Source organism: Clarias gariepinus, chromosome 6 (genome assembly GCF_024256425.1).
Source record: "Clarias gariepinus isolate MV-2021 ecotype Netherlands chromosome 6, CGAR_prim_01v2, whole genome shotgun sequence".
In the NCBI taxonomy this organism is placed as follows: Eukaryota; Metazoa; Chordata; class Actinopteri; order Siluriformes; family Clariidae; genus Clarias; species Clarias gariepinus.
In genome coordinates this window covers 29,535,054-29,548,084 of record NC_071105.1, presented here as the reverse complement: position 1 = coordinate 29,548,084, position 13,031 = coordinate 29,535,054, and the positions used below count along the sequence as shown (strand labels likewise).

Below are 13,031 nucleotides of genomic sequence, written 5' to 3'. Positions count from 1 at the left end.
ATTTGGAACATCTGCTGGATAATTTACCTGTTATACTATTAAACTGCATCCAAATCATGCACAAGACGCCATTTATTTGTACCTGGCTTGATCACTGGGAAAATAGGAAAACTCTTCTAGTACAGATGCCTTTATTAGGCCTTCAATAATGTTTTTTTTCATGCCAGTTCTGCCTCAGATCGCAAAGGATATTGTCTTATTCTGAGCAGTTTTACATCTGGTTTAAGTTGTACTTGAATTGAGCTGGCTGATTTAAATAGGCCTACAACTGTGTCATGCCGAACCCATAATTCAGGTGGGACCTGACTCTCCATTCTCCTCTACAATTCATCTTCGACAGTCTCAACTACCTTAGATGCTGATGCCAATTGTGTTTGTGACTTGCGGCTAACTACAACTTCCCTATAAGGGTTACCAATCAAATTATTACCACACAAGATTTTAATATAGGTTTTATCTGTAGCATGAAAAATCAACAGGTTTATGGTTAACTCCCACTGGACTTCTTTAGCTTTCTTCTTTATTGGTCCTATGTCCTTTGAGCTGTAATTTATCCTACCATACATATAATGTCACCTGAAAAACAGAATCAGTTACATTGAACCACCTCTTTACAAAATCACACTCATCTACACTGATAGCTGCTCCTTGCACTTGATCTCGGGGAGGATGTTGTAACCCCCCTCCTATCGCATCCCTTCGGGGCTGGGGCCATGGATGTTAGGCAGTTTGATCGGTTGTGTGCAGCCTGTCCACACCCCCAACATATGCCTGGGAGAAGGTTAGAGTGAGTGTTCCTTTGTCCTCTCTGTTGCTGGTTGGCTCTCCACTCCCTCTGCCCTGGCTTTTGAGTGAAAATGTTAAGGACAGGCGCAGACATCTGGTTTGAGTTTGGATGTAGTGCTGCTGATGATGTCTCACTGTTTCTGCAGCTGGCTGGATCCTTGGTGGAGGACTGCTTGGGGCCCTCTCTGTTTCTTTGGTAATCAGAGTAGCTTGGGCCTTTTTCTTGGTTCACTCTGTAAGTTTTTCAAGCTGTAACTGCCTCCAGGTCGCCCCTTTAATGTCTTTGGGTCAAGTCTAGGTGGATACTCGGCACGAAAGGTCTTCCACACAACAGGGCGGTAAGCCTTAAAGACAGTTTATCCATGTGTTATAAATTCACAGCCTTACTCAAGTAAAAAGCACGTTTTTCCTCCCCCCAAAATCTTTGCCAACAGTTTTCATATTAATCACCGATAAAAGCTTGCCTGAGGTCTCCTCTTCTACGACCTTAATCCATTTCCCTGCACCCTCGTGAATGTTAGGGAGGCGGTTGACAAGTCCCTCGAGATCTTGAGCTGCCCATGGTACAGTACAACTGTCCCAGTACACCTTTAACTAAAATTTAGGGTAAATTGGAAAATATGGAGCTAGGTTCCTAAGTCTTCCAGTGTTCCTTCTTTGTTTCCAACTGCCCATATTAAATAACAAATCCTCTTCACCATCATCCCCTCTACTGTACAAAAACCTATGCCCAGTCCTTAATGTTGTATCTATCTGACTTCTTACTTGTCCTGGTGATTTAGTGCTCCTGTCTAACCTCACTCACTTATCTGCACCCTTTCCTGTTCCTTTATCTTATCCTCTTTCCCACATAGCTTTTTCACTCTCTGTAAATCTGCCCCTTCTTTCTTATAACAATCAAATGGTGTGCTTTCTTCCCTACTCCTTCTCCTCTCCTTTCTTAACTTTACACTTCACTCTGTCGTCTCCATCTAAATCTACATGACCTTCCATTTGCATTTCTTTAACATTCAACATTCACTTAAACATAGGGAATTGACCTTCTGTCTGCACATATGGGGAAGGTGTAGCGCTTTCCCTCCATTACTCTGTTTTTCTGTGCCTCACTGTCTGACTTTCTCAACTTTTTCCTCACTTGCATTTTTTTTCTTACCAACTCTACTCATTCTTCCTTAAACAGCCTTTCTTTCCTGCTGTTTTTTCAACTCCTCTGGACACGCTTTTTCTTTCTTGCCGCCGTTTTATAATTATAATTAAGGTTCCATCTCCTCACCATGCCACATCTAAGGTCCCCTCCTTTGGCCATTTTGTAATCATATCTTTAGTTCGCTTTTGCCATAGTTATGAGATCTGCACACAAAGGATGCTTCAGCACTAATATCTCCACTGGAGAGGATGCCATTATGCTTTATAGCCTGTCACCACAACTTAGATATTACTACGTTATTTTATGCCTAAGCCCTTACTTAATGATTAAATTTGCTTACAATAACATACAACATTGTATAATCACAAAAATGTCCGCCTTCCTTAACAAGGCTCAACAGTTATAACCACTTTTTAATATACAATATTTTATTATTTGCCTATTAGCTTGCCAAAAAGCACATATTCTTATACACAGTGAACACTTCCATCAATAACTGATTAATGCCACAGTATTAATATGGGGTTCAGACACATTCACCACTCCACACTATTTATTTATTTATTTATTTATAGGCTTATGCATTCATACTTTGTCCCTCTTTTCCTAGAAAATATGGCTTATTCTTTGCATACTTGTCCCCTTTGCTAATTAGGGCTCATACACACACATCTCCGGTCCGGCAACAAGCTGCCCCCGCCTCTGAGGGTTGTACACACAATTCCCTTGGGAGGTCCAGCCCTGTTCACTGGACACAGAGCTTATGGGTATCACTTACCCAGATTCCATCTCTTTTTCTCTCTCTTTCTCTCGCTCTCTCTCTCTCTCACACACACACACACACACACACACACACACACACACACACACACACACACACTTAGGCGAACATAGAGCTCTCACACACTCAGACAGTAACAGACAGACACAACATCAATTAGACACAAACAATTGCAATTGCATTCAACTTAATGGCACAAAATAGTGCTCCACATAGAAAAAAGATATAAAATAAAAGTCACAAAAACCTCATACAACACATTTGGGTGGCTACACAATGCTTATGATGTACGATTTCCTCATAGGAAAAGATATCAATAAAAGCCACAAAACCTCATACAATACAAATTTTAAGGTGCCTACCAAATGCTTACGACACCGAAAGGTGTTCCTCATACGAAAGGGTATTTTTTATTAATTGCTGCGTATCCTCACACAAGCAATATTACTAATTGAGCGCAATTCCTTATTAACTTGCTTTACACTCATGTCATCCATTAAGGCCTACTTGACAACGAGTGCAAATTAATATCAAGACTATCTACCTTTTTACATTGTCCTTTTAGCAACTCAAATAGACACTCAAATGCGCTCTCTCATACCGTCTGTTATTGCTGCCATCAATCAATGCCCTCTTGACAACAAAACAGACAAATACAATGCTTATTTTATCAATTTACTATCAGTACAACAGTTAGTAAGCTGATGCATGCATTCTCTTCTGGAAACAAAGCCCATTTTAAATTACTTGAGTTGGAGAGGCCTTTATCAGGCGTCCTTACCACCATGGGTGATCCCCAGCAAACAACACAACCTAAGTATATAAGCAAAAGTTGCTTACCTTCGTAAGTGGCCACTTGTTTGTGTTGCTGACCAAGGAAGCCCATGCTGATCAGTCACCTTTGCCCTTTTACCACCCTGCTCGCAGCGCCAAGATGTTGTGGAAAAATACTCAGAGTCAGGCTTTGCTTACAGAAGATTACGACCTTTATTATCATGCAATAACGGCCGGAGCTGCACCATGGACACAACTGAATCTCTGGTCCGTTTTCACCATTATATATGCAGGGCTCGCTGTACATCCCTTCAACATCTGTTTCCCATTAGGGGCCCTCATTAGCTCACAATGAAGGTGCCCCAATGTAAAGCTCTGGTTTCCTATGCACGCGCACACAGAGAAGCCTATGTCTCAGCTTTGCACGCACATCCCCGATATGGTACCTTCTATCCCCCAAAAGTAAGTAAAATCAAATGAAATTAAATAAAAATTTCTCCCATACATCGCGCCTAGAGGATGTGCTACCTTGTATTATATCTGAAGAGCAAAATGGCTTTATAAAGGGACGTCAATTGTTTTTTAATACCCGTACAACTCTTTAATGTTATTTACTCAAAGCATCTATCTGAACTTCCTGAACTTGTGATTTCTTTAGATTCTGAAAAGGCTTTCGATAGGATGGAGTGGGAGTACTTGTTTGCAGTTTTAAAGAAATTTGGATTTGGCGATAAATTTATTTCTTGGATTCAGGTTCTTTATTTGTCCCCTAAAGCAAGTGTTCATACTAATGATGTTTGTTCTAATTATTTTGCTCTGGGTCGTGGATGTCGTCAAGGTTGCCCTTTGTCACCTTTACTCTTTGCCATCGCCATCGAGCCTTTGTCTATCACATTGAGATCTTCCTCTGTATTCAAGGGAATCATCCGTAATGGAATGATAAACATAAATTATCATTGTATGCAGATCGTTAAAGATTAATGTTGTTAAAATAAATATCTTACCAAAATTTTTCTTTTTATTTAAGTCAATTCCCTTATTTTTGCCAAAACATTTTTTTGTCTCACTGGACAAGATTATTGTTTCTTTCATTTGGTGAGGGAAGCCACCTGGGGTTCGTAAAACCTTACTGCAGAGATGCAGATTTAGTGGAGGACTTGCATTACCTATATCCATAAACTTTGCTACTGGTTAAAATCTTCTGAATCCTCTCGGTGGAGCCTCTTGGAGTCATCATCCTGTAAGGGATCTTTTATACCGGCTCTGCTCTATTCCTTTTTACCCATAAAACCCTCTCTGTATACTAATAATCAGGTGGTTCTTAATACACTCAAGATCTGGTTTCAGTTTAGACGGCACTTTAAATTTGTAATGGCATCATCCTTAGGTCCTCTTAACAACAACCATTTGTTTCCTCCATCACTCTTGGACTCGACATTGTCAGTGTGGTGTGACAAGGGTATAAAACAATATATTTATATGTGGATGGTGTCTTCGATAGTTTTGCCAATTTGTCATCTCGTTATGGTCTTCCCATTACCCATCTGTTTCGCTATTTTGAAATTCAAAATTTTGTTTCCCTAATTTTCCCTCTTTACCTCCAGAACAGCAGTGGGGGAAACTATGCTATCATTTATTCCTCATCATAGAGGAACCATTTCGAAACTCTATGATACTATCCTGTCTCTTAGTAACCACTCAAATGTTAAGCTTAAGTGTACATGGGAAGGGGAATTAGGAATTCAAATACACGAGGAGTCCTGGGAACAGGCTATAGCGAGGGTATGGTCTTCCACCTTTTGTGCTCGTCTTGGACTTATTCAATTTAAGGTCATACACAGGGCACATTATTCTAAGTCTAGACTTTCTGAAATGTACCTGGAAGTGGAAAACAAATGTGATAAATGCCATGGCTCTCCTTGTCACCTTAGCCACATGTTTTTTTTTGTGCCCTGAGCTGAAAGGTTTCTGGACATGTTATTTTGCTATTATGTCATCTGTTCTTGGGGTAACTCTCCAACCTTGTCCTCTGATTGCTATATTTGGGATTCCTGATCGCTCACTTACACTTAATTCTAGACAAAAGGATATTATAGCTTTCACATCCCTATTAGCGAGACTTCTATTATTATGCATCGTAAGTCTGCTAAATATCCTACCATCTCCCAGTGGCTTAAAGATGTCATGTTTAAAAAAAAAACTTGAAAAAATGTAATGTACGTTAAGAGGATGTACAGCCAATTTTTTTACAATTGGCAAACATTTATTTCTTATTTTACTAGTCTAGAAGTATTGCCTGATTAAATGTATACCTGTTACTGTTAAATTTATGTAATATGTTTGGTGGTTGTCTGAGCCGTGTGGGGGCTTTATATAAATAAAATATATTTATTTAGAAAAATGAAGAAAGGTAAATTGTGTTTCTGTAGATGCAAGTACTGTACTGTTTTTTTTTTTTTTTGCAAATATTTTTATTGAAAAAAGAAAAAAGGGATGAACATGGTCAGAAACAATGCTCAGGTAGCCCGTGGCATTTAAACGATGCCCAATTGGCACTAAGGGGCCTAAAGTTTGCCAAGAAAACATTGGGCGTTTTCGCCCACAGGACTGCCACATACTGGACGTTTTTCCCTTTTCACACCATTCTTTGTAAACCCTAGAAATAGTTGTGCATGAAAATTTCAGTAACTGAGCAGATTGTGAAATACTCAGACCGGCCTGTCTGGCACCAAAACCATGCCACGCTCAAAATTACTTAAATCACCTTTCTTTCCTATTCTGACATTCAGTTTGGAGTTCAGGAGATTGTCTTGACCAGGACCACACCCCTAAATGCATTGAAGCAGCCAATTGCCATGTTTAATTAGATAATTGCATTAATGAGAAATTGAACTGATGTTCCTAATAATACTTTAGGTGAGTGTACATACATACATACATACATACATACTTTATTCATTGTAAAAGAAATTCCAGTCTTTTAGTCTGCTGATGTTTTCTTTGAGAATGAAGTGAATGTTTGAAACAGGAAGGGAATTTGCAAGGCTAGAAAGCTATTCAAAATTTGCGTAAAAACAGGAGCCATCTGAGACACATAGACTTTCAGGTAGGAAGGATCAGTCCAGATTGAGTCAATTTTGTAAAGCCCATAAAGCTTTTGAAGGCTGTAAAATGATCTGGGGTTGTTTCAGTTGGTCAGGACTAGGCACAGAATTGCTATGAGACAAAAAAAAAAAAAAAAAAAAAAGTTAGCTGACTAACTGACTGTCCTGAATGACCACGTATCCCAAATTCCCTTTTTTTTTTTTTCTTCCCTGATCTAACCTGCATATTTGTTGACTTAAATTAAGGCGTGAGGAAATTCTCTCCTGTGTGAAAATTGTAAAATGTGCCAGAGAGGACTTGACTTGACTTAAAAGGGTTTGGACTCATCAATACATCTGCTGTCTCCAGGTGATTCTTTGATCTCAGTGACTGTTCTGGCCACTCAAGAAAAGCTTTGCCTTCTTGAAGAAGATCACCAATGGAGAAAAAGCAGCTCCAGTCCTGCATCCACTGAGGAGACACAGACCACAAGTGGACATGCCACAGTTCGTGAAATGCAGCCTATCAGCTGTGTTAGCTCTATTCTTCTGTTCTCGTCTGATCCATGCCAGGTGGACATTCAACTTTATGATGAGGTTTGTTTGTACTTTAAAAACACAGGAGTACAATGTCACTGCACAGAATATACCCACATCAGTCACAGCATTAAAACCACCTTCCTAATATTGTGTACATACCACAGATGTGCCACCAAAATAGCTCTATTACTGTATGTGTGTAAATTAGTTAAAGAAAGAAAACAGACTTTAAAAAAAAATGAGTACTGACATTTATAGCAGGTAAATAGGCAAGACATGCTGGCTTTTAATAAAAAAAACACCATGCTCCCCCTTTGAAATACTAATGAAGTTAGTTAATTTTAAAAGTTTATTTATTTAAAAGTGGAAATGTTCCTACAGTTATCTTTAAAGCAATATGTGACATTTCACATTGGACTGCTTGTTGTATGACTAAACAGTGACTCAACTACATCCTAAAGCTGAAAGTGTTGCAATTTTTTAAAGTTACTTTAAATTTAATACTAAATCTTTTCCTAACCTAACTTTTTATTGCTATTCTATCATCTAGCTAAACAAGTAAGCAACAACAAGGTTTTAATAAAGTCATGCAGATCATTGCAAACTGCATGAAACACTGTTTAAACTGCAGTTGGATGCGCTTGGACACATCATTAATGATGTTTTCTAAGATCATTGGGTGACATCCACTCTCAGGTGACCCAGTCGGGGTTGATCAAGCCCCGACTTGTGTCCCAGCAGCACTGGCCCACTTTGCGGACCTCTTGATCCAAATGCATCTAGAGTTTTTTTCTGCAGCTCCTGCGCAGCTTCCTGGCGAAGACCATGCACAGCGAGTGAGCGGCAAAACTTCTCTATCCCACTTTTATAGGCTCACAGCAACCCATCCAGCTCGTCCTCTTCCTCTATGAGCTCCTGGTACCTGAGCCACTTGCGCTCATTTGCCTCTTCCATACGGTTCCTTTCACAGGACCGTCAGTTCCAACAAAAGAACTTGCTTGGAATACGTAGATGTTAAAACCACATCAGGTCTCAACGAGGTTGTTATAAATTCTGGGAGCTTAAACTGCCTGCCCAGGTCGACCCACAGCTAACAGTTTGCTGCTGATGAGAGCAGCCTGGCTGATTTTTGCTGTGCCTACAGATGCTCACCATCCATTACAAAGGCAATTCTCTTCTGGCTGCCAACATATTTGTTGTTACCCACTGTCAGTGCAATAGCCTCTGCTACACACTTCAGTCTCCAATTTCTCCAAAGCTCCCTTTCCATTAAGTCCCAAAGATGCTCTACTGGATTGAGATCTGGTGACTGTGGGGGGCATTTTAGTACAGTGAACTCATTGTCATGTTCAAGAAACCAATTTGAAATGATTCGAGCTTTGTGACATGGTGCATTATCCTGCTGGAAGTAGCCATCAGAGGATGGGTACATGGTGGTCATAAAGGGATGGACATGGTCAGAAACAATGCTTAGGTAGCCCATGGCATTTAAACGATGCTTAATTGGCACTAAGGGGCCTAAAGTGTGCCAAGAAAACATCCCCCACACCATTACACCACCACCACCAGCCTCGTGCAAATGGAAACCTCCTTTTCCTATTTGTAGTGGAGATGAGTGGTACCCAGTGGGGTCTTCTGCTGTTGTAGCCCATCCGCCTCAAGGTTGTGCGTGTTGTGGCTTCACAAATGCTTTGCTGCATACCTTGGTTGTAACCTTGGTTCAGTCAAAGTTGCTCGTCTATCAGCTTGAATCAGTCGGCCCATTCTCCTCTGACCTCTAGCATCAACAAGGCATTTTCGCCCACAGGACTGCCGCATACTGGATGTTTTTCCCTTTTTACACCATTCTTTGTAAATCCTAGAAATGGTTGTGCGTGAAAATCCCAGTAACTGAGCAGATTGTGAAATACAGTGAAACCTCGGATTACGAGTAACGGTTACGAGCACCGAGTGCATGCGCTTCTTGTTTTGACGCCAAGCGTCACGTGATCACAACTGAGCCAACGGTTTTTCTCTCTTGCGCTGGGGACTTGTCTCCCCTGCTGGATATTAGTGCTCATCTCTTACTGGTGTAATTAACACCCGTGCATGCCTGTACTGTTTACTATAACACTGTGACCACGTGTGTGTGTGTGTAAAACATATTTTATTTTCGGAAGGGCGCGTGTACTGTTTCTTATAACACACGTGTGTGCGCGCGAGTAAAGCAAAAGAAATTCTCAATACAGAGGTTAAAAATCTTATTTTTTTCCTCATTGCGGTGTGTGTGTGTGTGTGTGTGTGAAACCTTCATTCACAAACTCACACGCACACAGAAATTAAGGCGAGAGACACACACTCTGCTCTCCGAAGAAACTCTGTCGCAAATCTTTTCAGAGGTAAGGTGCTGGTTCGTTTGTTTGGTTTACTTTACAGCAGTGATTCTGTTTGCGATGTTTATTGCTAATTTTCAGATAAAACAGTGTAGCGGGAAAGAGACGTTGATTTATGGCAGCTGTTTACGGAAGTGTAGTCCAGTGCTGGAGATGCATTGTGGGTAATTCAGTCCGGTATATGTGAACGCGAATGCGAGATGTAAGCTAGGATATAAAGCCTGAGTTTTGTTCTTCAGTATTTTTATTTTTTTTTTATTTAAGTGCAGGATCCACCCGAAAGTTTGTACTATAACCTGACAATGCAAAAAAATTAAAGAACGGGCATCGACCAGTTTGTCCATTTCATCATTACACAAGCATAAATTAATGGGCTGTTATGCTGTCACGAGCAACATAAAAAAAAGCGGAGAAGCTTTAATAATTTAGTGGACAACAACAGTCTTTCCTGTAATGTGTGTGAGAGTGTTTTTAAACGAGAGGAGAAAGTTTTAATGTGTAAGATGAGGAGGGGGAGACAGGAGGGGCTTAAAGCAAGAGTCTTCACTCACTCTAGCCTCACACGCGCACACATACACAGCGCCTGCGTGCACAAAGGGAAACACTTATCTGCCGGGATTTATTTTTAACTTTTTTGAAAGGTAAAGTGCAGGTTAATTTGTTTTATTTTTATTTAATATTTTGTATTTATGATCTTTATGTATTTATTTTTTGGGGCTGTAGAACAAATAATTTAAGTTTCCATTATTTCTTAGGGTAAAATTAAATTTGGTTTACGAGTGTTTTGGAATACGAGCCCACTTCCGGAACGAATTATGCACGTAATCTAAGGTTCCACTGTACTCAGACCGGCTCGTCTGCCACCAACAACCATGCCACGCTCAAAATTGTTTAAATCACCTTTCTTTCCCATTCTAACATTTAGTTTGGAGTTCAGTAGATTGTCTTGACCAGGACCACACGCCTAAATGCATTGAAGCAACTGCCATGTGATTGGTTGATTAGATAATTGCATTAATAAGAAATTGAACAGGTGTTCCTAATAATCCTTTAGGTGAGTGTATATATATAACTCAACTATAACTTTATATATATAAACTTTATATATAAAACTTTTACATTGCTAAACAGGTTTAAAATATATTTACACATTTGAAATATGAATATCTAGTAACTACATGTCCTAGGCAAACAAAATTAAATTAAAACAAAATTAGTTTTTCATGTTGAAAAAGAAAATATAACATATTCAAACAGATATAGATTATATAAACAATTTCACAAAGCTTTACAAATGTTTAATATGCGTACTGCCTGTGACACAAGTCGATAGTATAGCTCCAACACATTTAATTTCGGAGAGTTACTCATGTGCTCAACTGTACCATGTTTTCTTCCCCCCAAATGCGAACATTATGCTTGTTGACTTTGCCATTCGTATAAAATGTGGCCTCATCACTGACAACAAGTTGCTAACTCCTCTTCTTCAAGTTTCTGTTCTGCACCACAGAATTAAAATTAAAACATTAAACATTAAACTTAACATCTTGTTAGAATTTAAGATCATTTGTGCGAAAATTTGCTATGTTGTTTGACTACGAAATGATGTCAAATTTTTGGGTTTTGGGTACACCAATAGAACTTATATACTACAAAGCACTTTTCTAAGTCACTCTAGATAAGTGTATCTGGCAAAACCCTGTTTTTGAAAAGAACTCATATTCTCCAGCTTGCTCAGTAAAACCTAACGACCATTTTACTAATACATTTTGCTAATACATTAAACCCCTTGACAGGTACCACTATAATGAGACAGTTAATGTTGTTTACTGCTCCTGTCGGTGGTTTTAATGTTTTGGCTGATTAAATTTAAAATACTTTATAAGAATCATTTAATAAAATTTGAGAATGAAGAAAAATGTATCCATTCTTTACTTACTTGCCTCTAATTGTTGTCTGTGTTCCTCTGTGTGTCTGTATTTGTGTTTGTGTGCATGTGTATGGGGTAAGCAGCTGACCAAAGTGGAGAAGACATGGCCTTTAAGGACTGGAGCTGTAAAGGAGATTCAGCATTTAGTGAATTGGATCAAGGACCAGTGGGAGGCCATGTTTGGTGTCAAACTCATCACTGCTATTCAGTAGTGACTTTGTTGACCTACTGTTATATTTTTTATCACTATACCATTCCCAGTTTTTTAATGAGCACACAGTTGCACTCATAGTTACACTTACAGTAGTTACATGCAGTTGTGCATTGTCCAGTTGTGGTTTTCCATTTTTAAATGCATATTATCTATTAATTTCCTTTGTATTATGAATGATAATGTTGCTTCCTCTAGGACATCATACTTTTAGGTCCTGTAAAATAACATCATGATTAAAGTCCTGTATAAGTTGTTCTTTTGTATTAAAAAGATAATTCAGTAGCCATGAATGTACATAGTTAAAGTACCGCTGTTGTTACACTTGGAAATTTAATTAGTTATGAATAAGTCTGTTATGAATAAAAGATTTTTTGCAATCCACTATTCATGTACTGAGCGCACTCATTAGGTGTAACCCTAGTAACGCTAGTAAGAACTGGTTTGGACTCCATTTGACCTTCAGAGCTTTTTTAAATTTTTGTCCATATTGACACAGGATGGCTACACACAGTTGCTGCAGATTTGTTATCTGCATATCTCTGATGCTAATCTCCCATTCCGTCACATCCCAAAGGTGATCTACTGGATTGAGATCTTACTCATTGTTGACATACAGTCAACTCATTGTCATTTTTAAGAAACCAATTCAAAATTATTTTAGATTTGTGGCATGGCAGGTTATTCTATGGTCATGAAGTGATGGTCAACAGCAATATTCAGGTGGGCTGTGTTATTAAAACAATGCTCAATTGTCCCTAAAGAAAATAAAATATCACATCATTACACCACCACCATCAGACCAGCCAATCTGGGAAATGTCTATGCCATGGTTAAAATCACATTTCTTCCCCATTCTGATTCTTGGTTTGAACTAGCAAATTTTCTTGATGTATACATGTCTAAGTTTATTACATTGCTGCCATTTGAGCAGCTGATTAGATATTTATGTTAATGAAAAAGAAAGGGTCTGCCTAATGAAACAGCTGGTGAATGTACAGTACATGCTTTCAGTTGTTAAGTCTTGTAATCTGTGAGATACACTGATGTGTACCTGGATGTACAGCTTTTTTCAGTTTTTGTTATATAAAATACCTAAATAAACAATGCATATATTGACACAACTTCTTAGTTGCACTATTATATTTAAAATTATGGAGCACTTGGTGTTTGTCATTAAAATTCAGAAAAAAACATGGAATGAAATCATGTTTATTCGAGGCCTTAAAAAATTTGTAAAATGAATATCAGAAGGTTTTGGAGAACAATATTTTGCGGTTTAATAACAACGATGGCTTGTTTGTGTGTGTGTGTCAGAGGGTTGGGGTTACACTTCTGTTTTACCTCAGATAACTTTAACCGTCTCCAAAATTTGTAGTCCAATGTAATCTGTTTAGATATGTTACC

General features: G+C 38.8%; 1 protein-coding gene across 4 annotated transcripts in view; it reads left to right on the top strand.

Moving 5' to 3' along the window:
- Window positions 1-12,603, top strand: part of stk11ip (serine/threonine kinase 11 interacting protein) — a 101,554-nt gene extending 88,951 nt beyond the window's left edge. For 3 of the 4 annotated variants that reach the window (XM_053497653.1, XM_053497652.1, XM_053497655.1), the window contains exons 25-26: window positions 6,942-7,168; window positions 11,497-12,603. In XM_053497653.1, the coding sequence (XP_053353628.1) occupies window positions 6,942-7,168; window positions 11,497-11,625 (356 nt within the window). In that variant the 3' untranslated portion in view covers window positions 11,626-12,603. The remainder of the gene's footprint in view (window positions 1-6,941; window positions 7,169-11,496) is intronic. The other variant, XM_053497654.1, reaches the window with a different exon arrangement.
- The last annotated feature ends 428 nt before the right edge of the window (window positions 12,604-13,031 follow it).